This window comes from Zophobas morio, unplaced genomic scaffold (assembly GCF_036711695.1).
Source record: "Zophobas morio isolate AGI-343-1 ecotype UQ-CSIRO unplaced genomic scaffold, CSIRO_AGI_Zmor_V1 ptg000114l, whole genome shotgun sequence".
NCBI lineage: Eukaryota > Metazoa > Arthropoda > Insecta > Coleoptera > Tenebrionidae > Zophobas > Zophobas morio.
Genome location: NW_026972219.1, coordinates 185,528 through 206,092, shown reverse-complemented (window position 1 = coordinate 206,092; position 20,565 = coordinate 185,528). Strand labels below are relative to the sequence as shown.

Below are 20,565 nucleotides of genomic sequence, written 5' to 3'. Positions count from 1 at the left end.
TTACGCTGTAACTTATAATAAATATGTCTTATAATGCTCTTACTGTGTCTGTTTAAGTAAATAATATTTTTGTTTACAATAATAATCCCATAGAAAGCCAAGTATTATCTAAGACTATCAGTAGTAAGATTAAAAAAGAGAATCTTATCTTTATAAATGCAATTTAAGTTTACGACCAAACCATAAAACTTTTTTAAGAGAACTATACTAACGAAAGAGGATGAGCGCATTCAAAAAAGTGCCCATAATAAGAACTTATAGGTGACTACAGTATTTGCATACTGCTCGAGACCTGGTATTCAGTTAGCAGTAGTTAAACTAGCTGAACACCTTATAGCTTATTGTATTTAACATAAAGCCACGAAAACGGTTGTATGCTATTTTAAAAGAAACAAACTGGTAAGTAATAAAATCTAATTATTCTGCTGTCATCTACGCACCGGAGTCTGAGAGAATATCTAGGTCGGTTAATGTGGTAGCCCTTTCCTCGCCGAGGCAGAGTACATAGGAATAGCTGAGAAAAAGTAGGCAACATGGATGAACTCCGTGTTAAAGGGACGTGAATTCTTAGTTATATATATCCTATAATATGTATACTGAAGGAATACACATAGCATGTATAGAAGTATACTAAGGTTGTCCAAACAGATGTAAACTACTATTTTGTTAAAGGTAAATGGAAAGAAAAAGTGTCTCTTTGCAGTTCTGATCTACTGAAATGCTAGCTAAATTTCTTACTGAATGTACAGCTGGTCTTCATTTTATTAACTTGGTAACGAACTGTGCAATTCAGGGTGTGTTAACCTTTTACGAGTAAAACTTTGCGGCTTAAAGAGGATTTTATTTCACGTGCTCTGGGAGCTAAATTTACCACTTTTTGTTTTGTTGGTTGCTGCCAAATCCGTTAGAACATGATACTCAAACTTACCAGGGATTGTTTCAAAGACTGAGCTTGTGGTTTAGGGTTAATTTCCATAGAACTACTCTTGCAACATGAATCTAGGCGACAAGTGGTATACAAACTAACCAGTAACCTATAAGGGGTTAAAATAAATCAAGCATTCACTGTTAGATTTCCCACAACGCCCTAACATTTAAATAGCTACCACATCCTTGAGACCTACGCTGATAAGCACAGGATGTGTGTGCTAGGCCTCAGCAACCAACACGCTTGGCGGTTACAGGCATAATGGACAAATGGATATTGCCAAACTTAAAAATATACGTCTCTTTAAAGCAAATGAAACGCCCCACGAGCTGTCCTCCGATCACCTCCCAGATATTTAGGGAGTGAGAAGGTCAAAGACTGTTGCCCGTATTTTTACCGAACTGGGACAAATATGCTGATGCATTAGAAACCACGCTGCCGCCGTGTCCGCCAATACTGCCCAGGCCTGCCCTGATGGATGATGCTGTTGCCCTTTTCAAAACCGCACTGAACATGGCTCACATTACTGCCACGACAACTTGTGAAGTTAAGTACCGCCCCGATCGCCTGCCTGACGTACTAAAGGCACTTATCTGTCAACGTGGACATGTTGTTCGAGTAACTATGTTGTCGCAGAGTGCGGAAGACAAACTGGCACTTAATCGACTTCACAGGCGCATTAGAAAAAGGCTAATGGTGCATTTTAATAATAAATTAGAAAGCAAACTGTATCGTACATCAGAAATGGGCGGCAGCAACCGCTCCTTCTTTTGGAAATTTGCTAAAAGGATTAAAAATCGGGGGCTTACACCTCTACCGCTTCTTCATGAAGGAAATATAGTGGTTGAGAGTGATGAAAATAAAGCTACGCTTTTTGTCAATGTTCTTGCTATCCAAGCCGTTGCCAGCTGTTCACTATATTCTAATGATGATTCGTTCCCTCAGCTGAGTTTACACCTCCCCGTTAACTACGAACCACTTTATCTGGTTTATGCTGACCAGGTGCAAGCAATTATCGAAGCGCTACCTAAACGAAAAGCGCCTGGCCCCAATGGCATCACTAATGAGATGCTGAAGAAAATGTCATTAATAGGGATCCACTATCTTTACCTCCTTTTAAAATCTTCGATGCTCCTTGGCGCCTTTCAATTCGATGGAAGACGGCGATCGTTGTGATGTTACTAATAAGACTTAAACCGGAATCAGCATCTACCAACTACCGGCTCATTAGCCTACTGTCAGCGGCAGGCAAAGTGGGTGAGGCCGTTTTACTGCGCCGTCCTATTGAGATCGATGACACTGGAAAGTCTTACGAGAATTTCAGTTTGGGTTTCGGCAAGGGCACTCAACGACCCAGCAACTCCTCCGCGGAACTGAATGGATCACTCGCGCCTATAACCCTAAGAAGGCAACAGGCGCTGTCTACCTTGATGTTGAAAGACATTTAATCAAGTTAGGCATGAGGCCTGCTGCACACACTGCTTTCTTTATCCGTCCCTCAAGGCCTTTGTAACTTGCTCAAATCATATCTGAATGGTTGCGTCTTCAGCGTCCTCCTGGGAGACACCCAGTCACCACTTCGATCTGAGGGCAGGGCTCCCTCAGGGATCACTTCTCTCGTCCCTTTTATTTGCAATTTACATGAGCGACATGCCCTTGGCTTCCGACCCACACGCAAGAATCACCCTCTACGCTGATGATACGACCGTGTATCCCTCTTCGAAGTCATCGGCCTTGCTATGCAAGCATCTACAGCGCTATCTTGGCACCCTTGCTGTCTGGTGCCGTGATTGGAAGGTTACTATAAAGTATGGTGGAAGCAAAGCAATATTAATTTCAAAAAAACGCATTGTTCTCAAGCGAAATACTTGAGAATTATTACACTTGGGAATAGTTGACAACAAATTTTCTGGCGATCTCACGTGGGCTATGTAGTGGCGAAGGTCAAGACAGCAACCAAGGCGCTTTATCCTTCACTTTGCGGTAAGAGTAAGCTTTATGCGAAACAAACGGCAATTGTATTTGTCTAATATCCGGCCAATAATGACATGCGCATATGCACCTTGAACCTACGAACCCACTGCGGTAGCACCGGCACTTCAAGTGAGACTGAACAAATTGCTGCGTGTTCAGGCGCCGTTGTTTGTGAGAAATTATGCACTTCACCGGGACATTCAGCTGGACCCTATAAACATTGTCTTCCAACGCCATGCCGGGTTCTTTTACGACAGGCTCACCAGGCACACTACGGTCTGCTGATGAGCGAACTTATTTACGAGCCGTGGAATAGAGCACGTTATGGTCACCCACGTGACGCTCTTAAGCACGATTATTTTTTGTTAATGTAAAAAAATCATATCACCCTGAACGCTATTTGTAATATATCTGCTATCACTCCTAATTGAGAGCTCGGGCATTTGAAGTATTTAATTCGATCGAGCACCAGGAAACTGTCATCATAAATAAATTTAAATAGCTATTATTGTGAATGTTTAATTTTTTTAAAGCATTTTAAACAACTTTTGCATTTTTATAGTAATCCTTACAATTTTAAGTGAAATATTTTTTTGTATGTGTATAAGCCTTTTTTTACGATAAAGTTGGTAAAGACCAAGAAGAGTTATGAGATAATAGAAGTTTAATCCACTAGAAAGGATGCTAAGACTTGTGGAAGTAGGAGTTTAAACGAATTTGACATATGTTAAATGCAAATAGTGCACGTATAATTTAACTACTTTATGGGGAGTTGAACGGACGTTATTTGGCTAAAAAACAAACAGAGTAAGAAACTTTACCTATTTTATATAATTTTATTGTTAATGTAACTCCTCCCTTTAGGTATACAATAAATTGTTAAAAATTTATTACTTTTCCTTCTAATTTTTGGTCATTTTTAATCAACTCCGGTTTTTTAGTATATTGTATTAAGCAATATAACAAAAACCATGCAAAATTAACAATAGTGCAAATATTTTTGGGTTTAAAGGGTAGTAATATTGAAGAACACAAATAGTTAACATATTATTAGTTCCGGGCTTTATACCATATTTTTACGCCACCTCTGGCTTTTTACTAGGTTTAGCCCTAGTGCTGAAAAACACTATCCTCCGCAAAGGAAAAGCTGGGGCTAAACACTTAGTTAAAAACCCTTGCAGGACTGAAAAGCTTATTTAGCAAAAGAAACTTCTATTTACTTTAAATCATCTGTGCGGATAGTACTTTAGGTTTAAGTATGTGTAAAGTTGTTTTTAACAAAACTCTTGTTGTTGGAAAAACAGCTTGGTTGAGATTGGAGACTTTAACTTATCTAAATTCTAAAGGTTACGAAATTACTGCTATAATTCTATCTTTATTATTTTTAATTAAAAAGGTGGAGAAAGCAAGTGGGATAGAGCCGTGAGAACGACTAAAAATGAAGAAAATAAGTTGGATGCAGTTTTAATTCTGGGCACTTTGAAGAAGAATGCTTCCTCAGGCCAAGGTTATAAGATAAAAATAAAACTGTGAAAAAACTAAATTTTTTCAATTATAGCTAATTTACAAGAGGAGGAAAGAGTTTTGCTTGTTAAACAGTTCAGGTAAAAAACTCTTAAACGAACAAAAAGGTGTTCAAGAAGTTATTTATCATAATAATGCGACCGTAATTATTTTAGCTTAGAGTAAAGTTTTTGGTCTTAAGAGCATTTTCAGGCCTGCTGTTGACGCTTACACTCTGGAACTCCCTGCCGGATTAGTTGATGAGGGTGAAACAAAAGAAGAAGCTGCACTTAGAGAGTTAAAGGAAGAGTGTGGTTATTCGGGTCATTTAGCAAACGAAATTTCCGGTACACTTTTATAATTAAGAATAATAATAATAATAATAAAATTAATAATAATAAATGTGTACGTTATATGGCGCATAGAGAATATTATGATTGTGTTATAAGTACTATTATCGTTAATACATTCGTCGGGATCATATAAGTACGTTTAAGGTACTAAGCTTTTTTCTTTTCACATAACGGGAAAAGTTGTGGAGTATTTCACTTACTTAACGATATAATTAGAAACGCCCTGGAGTTAAATATTATAACTTTTAACTTAGTGAAGTGTTTAAGTAGTAGCTCTATAAACTCTGGTTATATAAATCGTAAAAATAAAATTTCTTATTCAAAAGTAACTCTTTAAATCTTAAAAAATAAATTTCTTCATCAAAAGTAATTAATTTAATAAGTTTATTTTTAGCTCTTTCTGTAAATATTTGATATTAAATTTTTTATATATCATTTAAATCAGTTTATTTATCTCAGTTATAATCCTTTGAATTTTACCTTGCTCTTTATTAATATCAATTCTTTTTTTACTTTAAAAATTTCTTAGACTCTCAAGTCTTCTTTGAGTAAAATTAATATTTTGTTAGATTTCGTTCCTCTGTTAACATCATCTCCAGGTTTGACGAATGAGAGTTTAAGTCTTGTAGCAGTAGATATTGATCTTAACAGTAAGGAAAATCAGCTTCCTAAGCAAGCCCTTCAAGGAGAAGAGACCTGCACCGTCCTAAAAGTAAGGTTTTTCTATAATAAAATAAGTATTTATACTTTAATAACATTGAAGTTCTTAATTGCTCTTTTTATAAAAAACTTCTACTTTTTTGTTTTTTCGCTTACCGATAAGTCTTTTTTTCCTGTAAAAGTCGCTATCTTTCTATATAATTACCAAATAAATTTTATTTCCAACCATTTGAACTTGAATGAAAAGGGCTTGTTATCAAGAGGAGGAAAGTTTACATTATATTACATAAATTTAGATTTCTTAGTGCTTTCAACTAACAATTCTTATATGTTTTTTAACGCTTTATCTGTATAATAATTGTATTATTACCCGCATGCTTAATCAAAGTTATTTTAATATTGTTTAAACAAGAACTTTACAATCTTTGTATGATATAATTTTGAGTATGATACCTGCTTATGTAACCAATCTGTTGTTTACTTGTATTTACCTTTGAGAGTAAACTTTACTAGTCCTACCGCACCCTTCTTAAAAAACTAAATTAATTTTTTCTATTTTAGTCTTTTTTAAAACTCAACGATCACAATTTTTCTTGGGGTGTATGTTCATTGGCTAGCAAGAAATATGCATAATTATGTATATTCCTACCTCATTTGTTGAGCCTTTAGCGTCATTAAAGCTTCATTAAAATTTAGCAAAACTTCGTGTAAACTGTCTAGAATCTCAAAAATAACGGGATGTTCGCAAATCCATAAGTTTGTAGAGTCGTTTGGGGAATATATCCTGTTGATCCTAAAGCTTATTTTATTGCTTTGTTTAGCTATCAGAAAAGGCTCTCTATATTTACAAAGAAGAATAAATGCCATAGCATGAAATTCACTTTTCTATACTGGTATTGCAATTTAAAATAGCAAAAATCAATACTGACCTGAGAAAATTTTATTAATATGTTTAATGTGCCTACCTATCATTTGTAATACATACTGGTCACCTAAAAAAAGCGCACAAGTTCTTCACCGTTTAATATTAAATAACTATTCTTAACCTCGCCTTAATGCGTTAAAAAATTTACTGAGGCCTTTACTATCTTTAGTTCACAAAGAGGTCACACCATATAACTTTTTAAAAGGAAGTTTTTAAATCTTCTGTAGAGACAAACAAGTCTAGTTTGCAATATCTATAATCCTCTTACATTCCAGCTATATAAGCAATAGTGTTCAAATTCGTATATGTTTCATAAAGGAGGCTCTGTCCTTTCTGCTCTATAAAAAATTTATAATTCTATATGGAAAAAATAGGTTTCAAAATTTGATTTGATGGACGAAATAAATCGGCTTGTAAAGGAAGCAGAATCGAAAAATCAAAATTTAAAAGTTCACTCCTTTCTATGGGCACTCGCTTACGGAATTAAAGTAGGCTCCTCGAAAATATAAAAAACGTACAACAATAAAAGGACATATTAAAAGTTTTAGTTTATTTGCAACTTTAAACCAACGTATTTAAGAAACTTCAAAAGTGAGACGAGCAAACCCCAACTGAAAACGTGCCAAGTTTGGATCCATGGTTATATTCGTCCTAAGCTTACGGAAGAGTTAAAACTAACCTGCTTAATCGCTAGTTAAATAAGAAAACTTAGCCGTACTTTTATATTGGGATTGATAAAAATAAGTGCTGTAAAAGGTATGGTTTCTCGTGTTACATGTGCACATTTAAAAATATCAGAGTTAAAGTTATATAACAAGATGAAGACGAACAAAGCAGGCCTAATGTTTAAAAAAAAAAAAAAAAAAAGGAAAATAAACGCCAGCCAAATTAAAATCAGAAAGAATTTTTTATTACTTTTTCCCAGCTTTAAATAATAGCAAAGTCAAAATCTAATAATACGTAGTGTAATATTTTGCGAACGCTAATACTAATATTTTTTTTCGTGGTGGCCTCTTCTGGCACCACTAATAGCATCTATAACAGTAAACTAAATTATATTTATAACCTAAACGTACGTAGTATCCTAGTAACACGCCGTTTAAAAATTTAGAGCAGTTTTATGACTTATTAAATTTAAAATTGATTTGTGGACTAACCAGAGGGCTAAGCGCGTAGAAAATTGTTTATAAAAAACATAGAAAACTATTTTATTTACATAAATATTGTGTAATTGCTTTCAATTATTAAATAAATGCTCGCATAAACTCCTAAAAGAGGAAATATTATCCAAAATAAATTGGGTAGCACCACGAAGAAAAAAATCTGTATAAAGGTATTGTCTCGTTGCTTCCAATGCCTGTTATACATATACTTAAACAATCCGATTACTTAAAGGAATAAATAAATCTATAAATAATTCACCTGTACAAAGTAAAGAATGGCTCCATAGAGCATTTGATAAAAAGTTATTAAGCCTACGATACCGTTAATTTTCGTTAACGTCAAAGTACTGTGGTGAAAAGTCATTCCTGTTAAAGGATACATTTGAAGGTTTCGAGACGTAGAGGGTAGGAAAAAAATCTAAGAATGTTTACTTAATGCAAAGTAAAAGGTCGGTATAATAGTAGTAAATCCGTTCCCTATATCAATACACCAACCAAAGGAGCGTGAGTCAGAGTATGAGGGATCTAGCAAAGAGTACGTCGACCTACATAGAAGAGCTAATTGATATTGTTAAGTTAGAAACTGAAGTCATATATACCATATCTTGCACCAATATCGAGCGGAAAAAATTTGACACAAAGAAGACGGTTTGTTTAAAAAAAGGGGAAAAAAACCTCTTTTAGGTACTTTTTTCCTTAAGATTTGAAAGTCAGAGTTAATCTCTGAAATGAAGAAAAATAGGGCAATTTCCCATAAACAAATTATAATGTTAACAACGCAAAAAAGAGATAGCGAAATCTGAAAAAAATTAAAACAGTTGTTTTGAAGAAAATGTAGTGATATTAAAAATAGCCAAGACGTTGTAATTACGCAAAACAAAGCTTGAAAACCAGATATTCTTAACTTAGACACTTGTTCTAGCATACAAAAAGGCATTTTCTGCCAACTTTGGCCAGCATAGAAAACTTTTAAAGAACTTTACCCTACGAAATTACCCAGTTATCTTTCCGTATTTCCGCAAAAGACACTCCAATTCCACCACCAACCTATGAATTTTTGTCAAAATGCACGTGAAAGTTTTCATCTTTAGCGATACTCGCAAAAGTCATATGCCGTTATATATTATAGTAGATAAAATATGTATAACCCTCTATTTGATAATAATATTAATAGTTTAAAGCTATTTAATTACAGTTTTTTTTTTCCGTCAACGTATATGTAGAACAACGGGTTGGAAGTAATTTGACGGCCGCCTAAAGGAAATGTAAAGTCCATTAGTAAATACACTTTTGGCATTAAAAGATTATTGATTATGGTACCAGTTTATGCTAGCAACAGAGATAGCGCTTCTATTAAAACTAAGAAGCACGACTATTGAAACATAGTTTGCTCGTTCAACTGGTTAAAGGGAGCTTTCATTGATACCTATAATAATGTTTAATTACATCAAAGAGCGAAGGAAATGAGCTGATTATACATTAAGAAAGACACATTGGTCCTCACACTTTTGGTGCTCTATATAGATTCTTACTTGATATTAGTTGAACGGATAATACACTTTCAAATGCAGGGCTGCATATATTCTACTGCAAATATTTAATTTCAATTATAGCAACTGTTAATAAATGATTTCTTTGAGTTCGTAAACAACTTATTAAACTTAATAAAATAACTTCCTATTTTGCATGCTATTTTTTCCAACAGCTGTAACTTTAGGAGAAGATAGCGATGGTCCCCCGCGCAGTAACATGAGAACAACGTTTAAACACTAGGTTAGAAAGGGTAAATCTTTCTTTTGTTTACATATAAAAGGTACCAAACATATGTACCCTTCGTTTACCTTACGCTTTCTAAAAAGTAGATTTTAGAAAGGTTTTTAAAAATTAAAATTTATTGGTAAAAATTTAACTGACTACTTTAGCAGAACTGTGTAAAAAAAAATTTTTTGACTGATTGTAGTGAAGCGTATGTATTGTGCGTGCTAAATTAGTAGATAATTGCGTTTAGGTTAAGTAAAACTTAAGATAATATTTCTGTTATATAAAATTAAAATTAATAGAACTAAGTTTTATTTCAAAAAAGGTACGTCAATAACAACCAATTTAAAAGGTGAACAAGTTCCTTATCTATACCCCTTAAGATCCCACTATTTTTGAAAAAAAAGAAAATAGTAACAATCTAAATACAAAATCTTTAACATACTTTGGTTGATTTAGTCCTTTGCTCATATATCAATTATGTTTGATACTAGAATATTATGACTGTATTGTAGGCTAAAAATGCTGCTATATTTGGAAATGTTGTCAGGGCAACAGCAAAGCTTGCACTTGATATAACATATTCAGTAGGCAATGAACATTTACTTTATAGTCCACACACTCGAAATAAATCTGAAGTTAAAGCTTATAAAAGATTTTTTCTTATAGTATTCAATTTAAACTGTTAAAACTCTATATTTCAATGAATGATTTCCTCCCCTTTAGCTTTGGCGTTCACTTCTTGGTTTGGAGTAAATCTAACAAAAACTAGATTTGAAGATCGTTCATTTGTAAAACTTTAAATTTAAAACAGTAACTAAGAGGAAGAGAAGTTTAAGAAACCAATAATATTAAATTTATTGGCGGACAAGGCTGCTAAATATGTAGAACACGACTACAAAACACACTATGGCCTCTAAACTCCAAAAAAAAGTTTATAAACTTTAGACCCTGGGAGCGATCTTTATTAGCCCAGTAAGATGAGTAAACCTTTTTTGTATTGTACTATAACTATCTTAAGTAGAGTTAGTACCAAAAGGTTGGTTGGAGAATAAGAGTTATAAATTGATTACCTCCCAGCAAGAAGAAGGGTCAATCGTAGTTGACTACAGAGCCACATTTCGTAAGTTAAGCTTTGCCTCGATACAAATGGTCTATTATGGGTCCATATCTTAAGTTACAAATTTTCCTTGTGCTTTTAATTTTTCTTGTTTAAAGGTTTCTTTATTACTAATTGACTGCACATGCAGCTCTCTGATTTAGCTGGGAGGAGGGATAGAAGAAGATCATTGGTAGCATCTGCTGGTGGTGTATTTAGCGGTTTTTAACCCCGTAAGCCAAGTGACGGGCCTAATATCTTCCGCTAACCCCCAGGAGATATGTGAGGCGTCTACTTGCGCCCCAAAGCAACGCTAAGCGGTTTGCGCTCGCACTTATCAAGCATTGCGAAGGACATTGAAAAATAAGTCCAGAGATTATAGCCCCACTTGAGCTCCTTAGTTTTCTTGCGTGTTCTGGGGATCTAGGCCTATAGGATCGATTGGTTTTATATTAATTAAGCGTGAGTCGACGTCACCCGTCTAGAAAGCGTTCGAGCACAGTGTATAGGACCAAAGGGCAGGTTTACTCAGGAGTTCATTCTCTTAAAGGAAAGATTAAGTAGTATATTTTTATATTAAACAGATTAGGAAGAAGTCTAAACACTAAGTCTATTTAATGAAAAGCAAAAATTAGGTATTTCAATTTTGAAAAAAACTCTTGAGGGTGTTAGAACATTAGTGCGTTGAATAATTAAGAACTAAAACTAACTAATTTACTAATTTTTTAATTTAATACTGATAGACCTGTATGAGACAATTTTGCTAATAAAAAAACTTGTACCAGCAAATATATTGTTCACTTTTTATCCTTTAGAGGCTTAAGCTGGTAATATCTAGTTCGCAAAAAAAAAAACAAAATAAAACCGCACTAGCTAAAAGTTGCAAATCAGTGGTGATACAGGACAATATCGCTTATTAGTGGGCATTATCCAACAAAAAGAAATCGTGCTATAACATGAGTTTTACTGCGCAAACATGCGTATTTTATAACTTATTACATTAATATAAGTATTCCATTTAGAGAACATAGCTCTTTTAAAGAAATGACGTCTTTTTAACCAAATCTGTTGTCAGATGTAGCAGTATAATAATTTCTTATGCCTAAGCTCGTGATGAAGCGCAGAAAGGCTCTGAGTCGCTCAAGTAAAATAAGCCATACTGAGCAGTTACTTTTTACTAAGGTCACTATAGAAAATTAAGCTTCTAATCAATTAGAGTAATTTTTCCAATTAAAGTTGGATGTTTGTCTGTAAATTTATTTTTTTGAGAGCAGTATTTAGTTGTCTTAATGTTAAAAATAACTAGCAAGTAACCAACCTATAAATGGAAATAACAATTGTTAGCTAACATCAAAACCACGTGGCACGTTAAGTGCATATATATTTATAGCACGTGACTAACCATGCGTCTCTTTAGGTCACATTTTTTGCATATACATCTAACTACTAAATATCCCTTACTTTCGCAGCAGCTCTCTTAGGCTCTACTTCTTTCCAGTCTGTCTCTCCATGCGGGGGCGGGGTGCGTGTGCGAAAATCTTACTTATTACTAAAGTTGTAAAAAGTCGGACATTAGATTTTTTTAATTCTCTTCTAGTGGAGGAATTCTACAGTAGTTTACACAGGCACTGCTCATCTTATGGTGCTAAATTTAATATTGTTTTTTGAACTGCTCAAATAGTAAAGGTTGGCAAATTGTAGTTAAACAACCTGAGCCCACTAATTCCTAGCAGTAAACCCTCAAAGCGGTAAAGGTTTGCATGTGAAACTTAATAAAAACATCATTCAAAGGTTATAAAGCTGTTTGCTACTTGTAAATTTATAAAGCTACAGCATTTCATAAGTATACCCTCGGCACAAATGCTTGTATAGACGCGCCGAATAAAAGGTTTATTATTCAATATCTTTATTACTAAGACGATCAAGAATTTATTAGTCTCCAATTTAAAAATCTCGACACGAAACTTTCCTTGTTTTGGTTTTCAAGAGAACTTAAGTCGTCTTCAAGAGAAATCTTACAAAAAAATTTAGTGTTGGTATTTTTCAACCTCACCCATTAGCTACCTGCAGACCAGCGAGATCGTAAAAGTACGGCTTCAGCGGTAAAACCTGCATAGGCCCCACGATATCTACAAAAGGGGCCCGGCTGGCTTGTAAACAAATATCATGAAACTCGTCAAGATTTTCTGCGAGGGGGCTTTTTTTCTGAAAAAATTAAAATACAGAAAAAAGTTATTCGCTAATTACAAGTCAATTAAAAAGGAAAAAATACATAAAGTTCTTTCCTAGATAAGTATGATCGAGCCTTTACTGTACATTTTCTTTTCTTGGAGTTCTTTAAAAGCTCGTATAAAGCAGCGGAATAAGTAGGCTACGAGAAGTAGATGTCAACAATAACAAAATTCTCTAAAGATGCCTTAAAATTGAGACGTTGTGCTGGTTAAAGCTACGAGCCAATAGTAAACCGTTCTCGGCCGATTCAATGGCTTTTTGGTACAAGCCATTGGCTAGTGCAAAGTTTTTCTCATGTTCCAGCTTAGATCCAATAAAAAATTGACTAGAGCAACGACCACGAGGTAGTATTATGAGGTTTCAGGTTTTTAGTAGTAGATTTATTCACAAGAACCGGTAGCTTGATGCTAAGCACGTGTGGACGGCGAGCTCCTCCTTCAGTTCGATGTCCGACATTTCCAGGAGATGCAACTCTTTAAGTGTCTGTGTATAGAAGAATAACAAATACTGTACTCTACTTAATTAAAATTATAAAAAATCTATAGAACGTTAAAGAAAAGAAAACAAATTTTTCTTCTATTAGATATGAAATTCAAAATAAAGTAATTAACTTTTAGAATTTCACTACTTCACTCAAATAAAAATCAAACATTAAAAACAAATTTGTTCAAATGTAATAATCATTAAGAAAAGTCAGCTTTATTATTTTTATATTATTTAATTTACTGTAACAAACCAATAATTCTTTGGAAGCAAAAACAATAATTCATTTATATAAAATTTATTTCATTATTCATTGTATACAAGAATTTATATTCAAATTAAAAAAAAGGAACTTATAATTGTTTTGATTTAATCAATACTTGAATCTAAAAAGTTATAACTACATAATAATAATAACACTTTAACAATTTGAAAAGGAAGTTAAATAAGAAAAAGTTATTATACTGCAATCTGAAATTAACTATTTTTTTATTAAAAATTTATATGGAAAAAGTCTGATTCCAATAGCTTAAAAAAAAAGTTGACAAAGTGAGAGTAATATAGAAAAAAAAAAACTTTAAGCCGTTCAGTAAAGAAAGGGAGATTGTCAGTGTGATTTTCAAAATCAATTTTCTGCCAGTCGATCTCCTTCAGCGCGTTGAGGTTGATATCTGAAGTCCCTTCTGCAATACTCTAAAGAATTTTTAACGTAATAACCAGAAGTAAAATGTTTTAAATAATAATTATTAGGAATATTAAAAACAGATAACTTTATAAATTTCCAAAGTTTCATAATTTATAATAAAAGAAATAAATCCTCTACCTAAAAAATAGTTTTTTCAGAAAAATAATCTACCAAACTAAAAAGTATTATATGTTACAACTTTAATTAATAATTAATCAATATTATAATTTAATAATAATTTCCGAAACTCTTTTTTTAATTACTATAGTAAAGCACTTTTTCCCATTTTTTTATTACTATAAAATCTTATAAATGTTATAAAATTTTTAAATTTCTATTATAAAAAGAAAGAAAATAACTTCTACGTTTTAATAGTAAAAATCTTTTATTAATAATATAAAAAAGATTTATAGATATTTATTCATCATATTATAAATAATACAAATACTGGAAAGTGGCAGAAACTATAATGTAATATAAATGCCAACAATAGTATAAAGCGTGATAATAATAATAATAATAATAATAAAATAATATTATTATATAAATATATTAGTGTTATTAAAAATAAAAACTAGTGACAGCTATAAGTTTTAAGTTATTGAATTATTTTTAAAAATACTAATTTAAATAACTTTCTTGTAATTTTTACATCAACGTGTTTGGTATTAGTCCTTTAATAAATACTTTTTCATTTTATATATTACTTCGATTTTTAAATAAAAGGAATTCAGTTCTACTGAAGGGAGTTCTGGAAGCGAAGAACCAGTAACCATGGCGGCGTAGCGAAACTTCGGCTGTAGAAATTAAAAGTAAATTTTATATTTTATTACAAAAAAATTATAATTGAGAAGGGGTAATATAAAAAATAACAAGAAATTATAATATATAATATATACCTAAAAGAAATCAGATTCTATAAAAAAAAGCTACTCTAAAAACTTGTAGATGAGATGGGTAAAGTATAAATACAGTAATAATAAGTTAAAATTATTAATTTTATAGTTCTAAAAAATTAGAGTATATAATAAAAAAACCCGTACGAGGTGTGCTTATAATTAAAAAGTTAATAGCTTATAACTGTAAATAGGTTCATAAAAGATGTATTTCTTAATATAGAAGAGTTTATTAAGTAAATAAAAAACCAAAATAGTAAAATTTGTTATAAAAGTAGAAAGTAAAAAATTTAAAGTATACATAAAATATAACTCTAGAAAGATGTGTTCTTTGTATTAATAAAGTATTTAATTTAATAATAAAAAAATATGCAATCAATAATTGTTGTTTAAAAAAATAAAAATGTACACAAATTAAAATATCAGTTATATATCACTCAATGAAAAAAGACCCAAAAAGCAAGAATACTGGAAGCGTAAAGTTCCTTCTGAGAAGGATTGGCCAAGACGAGCTGGTCGTACTCCGCTCTGGAACAGTTAAACAAATAAAAAAGTCGCAGAAAATTAAAGAATAAAATTTCACTTTAAATAATATTCACTTTAAAATTTTATAATATTAATTTTGTTTTTATAAAAAGCTCTAGTTAATATAAATAATATAAAGATTTACTTTCAACAGAAATCAGTTAATTTTTTGTATTTGTTAAATAAATAAAATGCTAAAGTTAATATATACTTTAGGAAAGCTGCTTAAAATGAATTTCATCTCATATTTATAATAAAACTTGGTTGATGGCGCTTATAAAAACTTTACTATTAGGGCTTACAAATACATTACAAAGAGGGCCCCAATATCAAGGCACTTAATATTATTATAATACAAAAGACGGCAAAACTTTGTATTTAAAATTTTTTACTTGATAATAAGTCCAAAAGTACATAAAACGTTCAAGTATGTTTTAAAAAAGTTAGAAATTGTTGTTAAAAAAATATTAAGCAATGCACCAATATACTTTCTCTAATCACAAATGGATCTGTAATAAAGAAAAATTATAATAAAAAGACGTTTCAGAATTAAAAAAAAATCCATAAATAATTCTGTAAAAATAAAATATAATTTATGAAACGGAACTATAACTACTTAACCTAAAAATAATCGCTTTAAAAATAAGTAATTTTAGCACTAATTTAAAATTACTCGCTTTACTAATAAAATCCTTAGAAATTACATAATTTTACAAAAAAATTTACATTATAATATGTATATAACAACTTCCAAAATCATTAAAAAAGTTCAAACATTAAAAATAACTTAAATAAATATAATATTTAATTTTCACATATTATGTTTTCTTCTAATTCTTTTTAATCACTAAAGTGACTTGAATATGTTAACATGTTTACAAGTGATTTAAAGCTGAAGAGAAAAATTTCATATACTAAACGAAAAAATATAGCCTTTTTTTAAAGGTTAAAAATAGGGTTCACTTTTCATTCATAGAAATACTTCATAAACCACTAAATATAATCTTTTAAATAGAAATAAAAAACTTTAATCCAAAGGTGTAACATAAAAAATTAAAAAAAGGGAACTACTTAAAACGAAATCTCAAAGGTAAACTTTTTATTATTTTTTTAAGGAAAGCTGAAAGTATTGTAATGTAGTTAAAGCTCCTTTATTATAATAAACAAACACTGAAAACGCTACAGATTGAATAGTATAAAAAATAATGCAAAATGTCGCTTATATTATAGTTCACTACTATTAATTAAAGATGAATGTATAAAAAAGTGAAGAACAAACTTTGCAGATGAGAAAAGTGTAAGAGCCTCTGAGTAGTCAGCTTGCTCAAAAAGAGAGGAGCCACAAAGTGTAGCTGTATACGCCTAGAAAAATAAAATAGCTTGAAAAGGTTTTACATAGCATAACAACGGCTTGTGAAGAGTATACGTAGTTTAAATCATATAAATTATAAGCTAATAAATTATTAAGCCAATTAAATTAAGTACACTGTTTAACAATTAAAAATATAAAAACTTAGCAAAGTAATTAATGCAAAACAGTTTTGATAAACTTTAAATTGGAAAATATATAAAAAAGGTAACAAATAAGTAAAGTCGTTTTTAAAAAGAATAATATTATATACTATTCGTAATTATTTTAAAAATAGAAATGAAAGCACAGAATTTAGTATTATCATATAAATTTTATTTAATTTTAATAGAGTCTAAGTAGTTAACGAACTCAAGCATACAATCAAGTACTAAATATGAATACTAATATATAAAATTTAGAAAACGTGAAATTAAATAAAATTTTTGTAGGATAGAAAACGAACAATACACGTTATTAAATTTGTTGATGGAAAACATAAAATTCCAGTAAATTTTCATTAAAGTCATTAAGTTCAAAGGCTAAAGGTAAACTCTAAAAGGTGACCACTTGCTTTTTTAAAATAAAGCAAATTTTATGAAACTACCCCAAAAAATTATAATACATATTAAAATAATCCCAAGAAAAAACGCTTCAGGAACAAGGTAGTTATCATTTTCCCTATTCGCGTATATATCTTGTGTTTTTAACATAATAATACTTTTATTTCTTGAGCAGTGAGAGCGTCGCACCAACCCATAGAAGAGCAGTCAAGAAGAAGTTGGCAATACTTGTAACATTTGCGAAATTTTCTTATCATATGGAATCTGGATTTTAAAAAGTAAGAAAAAAATAAAATACTTTAACACAATAAAGACCGAGTAACAATAAAATTTAATGAAAGGAGAAAGCAATGCATTCCAACGTACATATTAACTTTGTAAGTAACAAAAAGTAAGGAGACAGTAAAATTAGCATGCCTTACTAGTATCAGTTAATATGTTCTCTTATATTACTAATTTCAACAAGGTTATTAAAAATTAAAAACTGAAGTGAATTTTCTAAATTTAGGTGCCTAATAAGAACAGGCCTTGTTTTACGTAGCACGTTACGACATGTTCCACTAATGAAGTTAAATTCGTCTTTCATTTCTGTCTAGCCTAGAAACCCATCTTAATAAATTGATCAAGCTTTGTAACACGTAATTTTCTTATCTAATGCAAAACAAGAAATTATAAGCTTCGGGCAGATGATCGTGCCATATCCAACAGTATAAATAAATAATAATTATTACAGCATTCATGTTTCATGTGAAGTTAATAAACAATTTACCACGCCTTAAGCTTTATTGCGGCGCGATCATCCCTTGTTAGTTGAGTGCAAACACAAAACTAACTCACCTTAAAAATGGTTATAGTAAAATTTAATTAGAAGTAGACAACTTTTATTAAGACTAAAAAGAAACAGTTCAACTATTTGCGTTTTCATAAGAAATAATATTTATTAAAGATAAAGCATATATAATAATAAATACGTCATCCACAAAAGTCTGTGAGTTAACTATAGAGAAAGTGCAACTGCTGACTTTTAATATTTATTAAGTAGACTAGTTTACCTTATTGCAAATAAATATTATTTGTGAGTAAAAAATATTATTTGCTCTCAGAAATCTTAAGGCAAAATAGTACTGGACTGAAGTGTAAAATTCAACTCTGTGGAAAACTTAACCTACACCAGAACTCTTGTTAGGTCTCGTCAAGAAAATGAGCGTAGGGAAGACATATAGCTGGCAAAGGCAGCAAGTTAGAAAAATAACAATAACTATATGGTATAACTATTTGCACAATTTTTTTGTTTAAGGATTACTAATATAAAAAGGCCAAGTTAGAAGTTAGGGTTGCTCCTAAAGGTAATCTTTTCCTTAATAGAAACTTTCTATGTACAATAAAGAAAACAGCACAATAGAAAGGCCTTAACCCGTAAAAACTGAGCTTTTAGTAGTTTAGATATTTAAAATTAAATTTACTTTTTTCTTGGATATCTTTCAACATTTTGCTTTAGTTGCATGCCATAGGACCAGCATCTCTCCACTTCGAGGAGAAGAACTTCCAAATATCTAGAGTCACTACTAATATAAACTTAGAAATTAATAACAAAATTATATTAAGCGGTTATTATCTGTAAACTTTTCAACTGAAAGATTTTTAAAAATAAACTTCTTTTTTCCACATCTAAGTTTCAAAGCTACGCGTAAGCGGCGAAGTCTTCGAGTACAATATTGTCTAGAAAAACAATTATTGACAAAGTCTTCGAATTTAAACTTATACCAAACCTATACTTATCATAGAGACCATGCTTCAACCCATGCTGGTTACGCGCTCTTGTGATAAGTACGAAAACTAAAATATAAATAACAAATTTACAATGTTAACGAAATATAAACGTGCTTTTTCCTATCACTGAACACATTATAAGTTAATAAGAGGCCTAACAGTAGTAAGCTTACCTTCAACTCTAAAAACTCCGCTTAAGCTTGAGCTATGACCAGCGTAAGGTTGGACCATCTCCCTTCACCACGACCGACAAACGTCCGACTGAATTATACTAAGGTAAAGTTCCCGGTTTGTTCTCGAGGCCAACCTTTCAACAATCGACAACCCCCTGCCTTACCTGAAATTGCTGTTGCTGAATCCGAGGACGCTGTGACCATCATCGGGCCAACCACCCCCCTGACCAGTTGAAGGTCGTTATCCCGCCACTGTCTTTCTGAAAGGTTATTATATTGACTCTGCGACGGGAGGAGACTTAGACATGGAGAGACTTTTTGCTGCCCTCCCCTCGCTGCTAAGGTGTGCCGCCTGCTTCCCTAGTTACATATAGGAGGGTCTTTTATACTAAAACTCCTTGCTGGCGCCACAGAGCAGTTTTATCATCAGAAGACCAATTTTTCTAATTTTCTTTACAAATAAAGAGCTTTACTTTAGTGTTGTGTGTTACTAGTTAAAAAGAATTGTCTTTACTATACCTTTGAGCTCCTTCGGTATTTATTAAAACATTGGGAATAGACAAAGTTTTAGAATATTTAGAGTACAACCGCAAGGGAATTATTAGTAAGTGGTACCCTTAACTTCATAAATTGTTGCGATCCATGTAGACAACTTTAGTTTTATAAAGTTTAATGCTATAAGATATTTGCAGATCATTTTAGGATTTAAACTAGTAATTCTTAGACCTTCAGACAATTTTCGGGTTATGAGCAGTTCTCTCACCCTTATAAACATTTAATAAAGAGACAACAAGTATTGCAATTAAAAATACACTAGCGTTTATTTTCCAACATTATATTCGACTCCTTTATTTTAAAGGTATAATATAGTTCACAAAAGTACAAAGTTTTACCGAATTTAGAATCGATAATTATAGCTGTCACTAAGCAAATAACTTTTGCTTCAGCCACTCGCACTTTTACGAGAATGGAAACAGGTGTAGTTAATTTTCATAGTAAAAAAAAATTCTATATATAATATATATAATATATATGACGGCAATAAAGCAGCTTTTAAATTAATGAACAATGTTACCAGAGTGTCTAATAACATCGTAAACGAAATAAATACAAAATTTTTAAAAAATTAAAAAATAATTTAACGGCCAACAAATGAATATAATAAACAAAGAAAGTAAAGGGGTGGCCTGGCTGGCATTGGCGCTGACTGGAATCTCCATAAGGCCTCGGGTTTTGTACCTGAGACCGCCTCACCGGAGGTGGTTTTTTTTTGCGAAGGTTGGGCCCAGTATATATCGGGTGGGCAGTTGTGCCCATTTAGATAAGAGTAAGTATATTGGACTCTCTTTTAATTAGGGCCTGGTTGTAGTATATTAGGTAATAATAAAAAACAAATTAAATTATGTAAAGGATTCTGTGCCTTGTTAAAAACTTGTTATAAAATTAAAAACAGCGGCCAAAGTATTTAAACTCTAGAAGGTAGCGGACAGAATTTGGAAGTCAAATAATACAAATTATCAAACGCTT

The 20,565-nt window shown here is 31.6% G+C and overlaps 2 protein-coding genes and 1 long non-coding RNA gene across 5 annotated transcripts; 1 reads left to right on the top strand and 2 right to left on the bottom strand.

Annotated features, from left to right (window-relative positions):
- Positions 1-4,119: 4,119 nt before the first annotated feature.
- LOC135144965 (uncharacterized) lies at positions 4,120-6,945 on the top strand. 2 transcript variants are annotated; one of them, XM_064077094.1, is made up of 6 exons: positions 4,120-4,248; positions 4,299-4,409; positions 4,461-4,506; positions 4,619-4,752; positions 5,328-5,470; positions 6,718-6,945. In XM_064077094.1, exons 1-6 carry the CDS (start codon positions 4,161-4,163, stop codon positions 6,850-6,852), a joined length of 657 nt encoding a protein of 218 aa, XP_063933164.1. In that variant the 5' UTR covers positions 4,120-4,160; the 3' UTR covers positions 6,853-6,945. The 2 variants fall into 2 exon arrangements, with proteins under 2 accessions (XP_063933164.1, XP_063933165.1); XM_064077095.1 differs by having other exon boundaries at positions 5,328-5,475; positions 6,718-6,820.
- Positions 6,946-7,622: 677 nt separating this feature from the next.
- On the bottom strand, positions 7,623-8,280 carry LOC135144971 (uncharacterized). 2 transcript variants are annotated; one of them, XR_010283284.1, is made up of 4 exons: positions 8,106-8,280; positions 7,939-8,051; positions 7,766-7,872; positions 7,623-7,714 (listed from the first exon to the last, which is right to left on the bottom strand). It is a non-coding gene; the product is annotated as an uncharacterized LOC135144971 (long non-coding RNA). The 2 variants fall into 2 exon arrangements; XR_010283283.1 differs by having other exon boundaries at positions 7,766-8,051.
- Positions 8,281-12,284: 4,004 nt separating this feature from the next.
- Positions 12,285-19,124, bottom strand: LOC135144970 (signal recognition particle subunit SRP68-like). The gene is made up of 14 exons (XM_064077098.1): positions 19,039-19,124; positions 18,865-18,931; positions 18,719-18,814; positions 18,559-18,660; positions 17,254-17,359; positions 16,464-16,546; positions 15,112-15,187; positions 14,471-14,560; positions 13,655-13,771; positions 12,990-13,078; positions 12,794-12,920; positions 12,636-12,734; positions 12,428-12,568; positions 12,285-12,377 (listed from the first exon to the last, which is right to left on the bottom strand). The coding sequence occupies exons 1-14, from the start codon at positions 19,094-19,096 to the stop codon at positions 12,285-12,287; spliced, it is 1,344 nt and encodes a 447-aa protein (XP_063933168.1). The 5' UTR covers positions 19,097-19,124.
- Between the last annotated feature and the right edge of the window lie 1,441 nt (positions 19,125-20,565).

What these genes read in the sequence shown, in the direction of transcription:
- LOC135144965 (XM_064077094.1), top strand. Translation starts at nt 4,161, where the DNA reads ATGTGTAAAGTTGTTTTTAACAAAACTCTTGTTGTTGGAAAAACAGCT. An exon ending in GAATGCTTCCTCAGGCCAAG is followed by an intron (nt 4,410 to 4,460) that starts GTTATAAGATAA and finishes TTTCAATTATAG; the next exon opens with CTAATTTACAAGAGGAGGAA. An exon ending in AGACCTGCACCGTCCTAAAA is followed by an intron (nt 5,471 to 6,717) that starts GTAAGGTTTTTC and finishes TGGAAAAAATAG; the next exon opens with GTTTCAAAATTTGATTTGAT.
- LOC135144970 (XM_064077098.1), bottom strand. Translation starts at nt 19,096, where the DNA reads ATGGTCCAACCTTACGCTGGTCATAGCTCAAGCTTAAGCGGAGTTTTT. An exon ending in ACACTTTTCTCATCTGCAAA is followed by an intron (nt 15,188 to 16,463) that starts GTTTGTTCTTCA and finishes TAACTGTTCCAG; the next exon opens with AGCGGAGTACGACCAGCTCG. An exon ending in CCTTTTATTTAAAAATCGAA is followed by an intron (nt 13,772 to 14,470) that starts GTAATATATAAA and finishes AAAATTCTTTAG; the next exon opens with AGTATTGCAGAAGGGACTTC.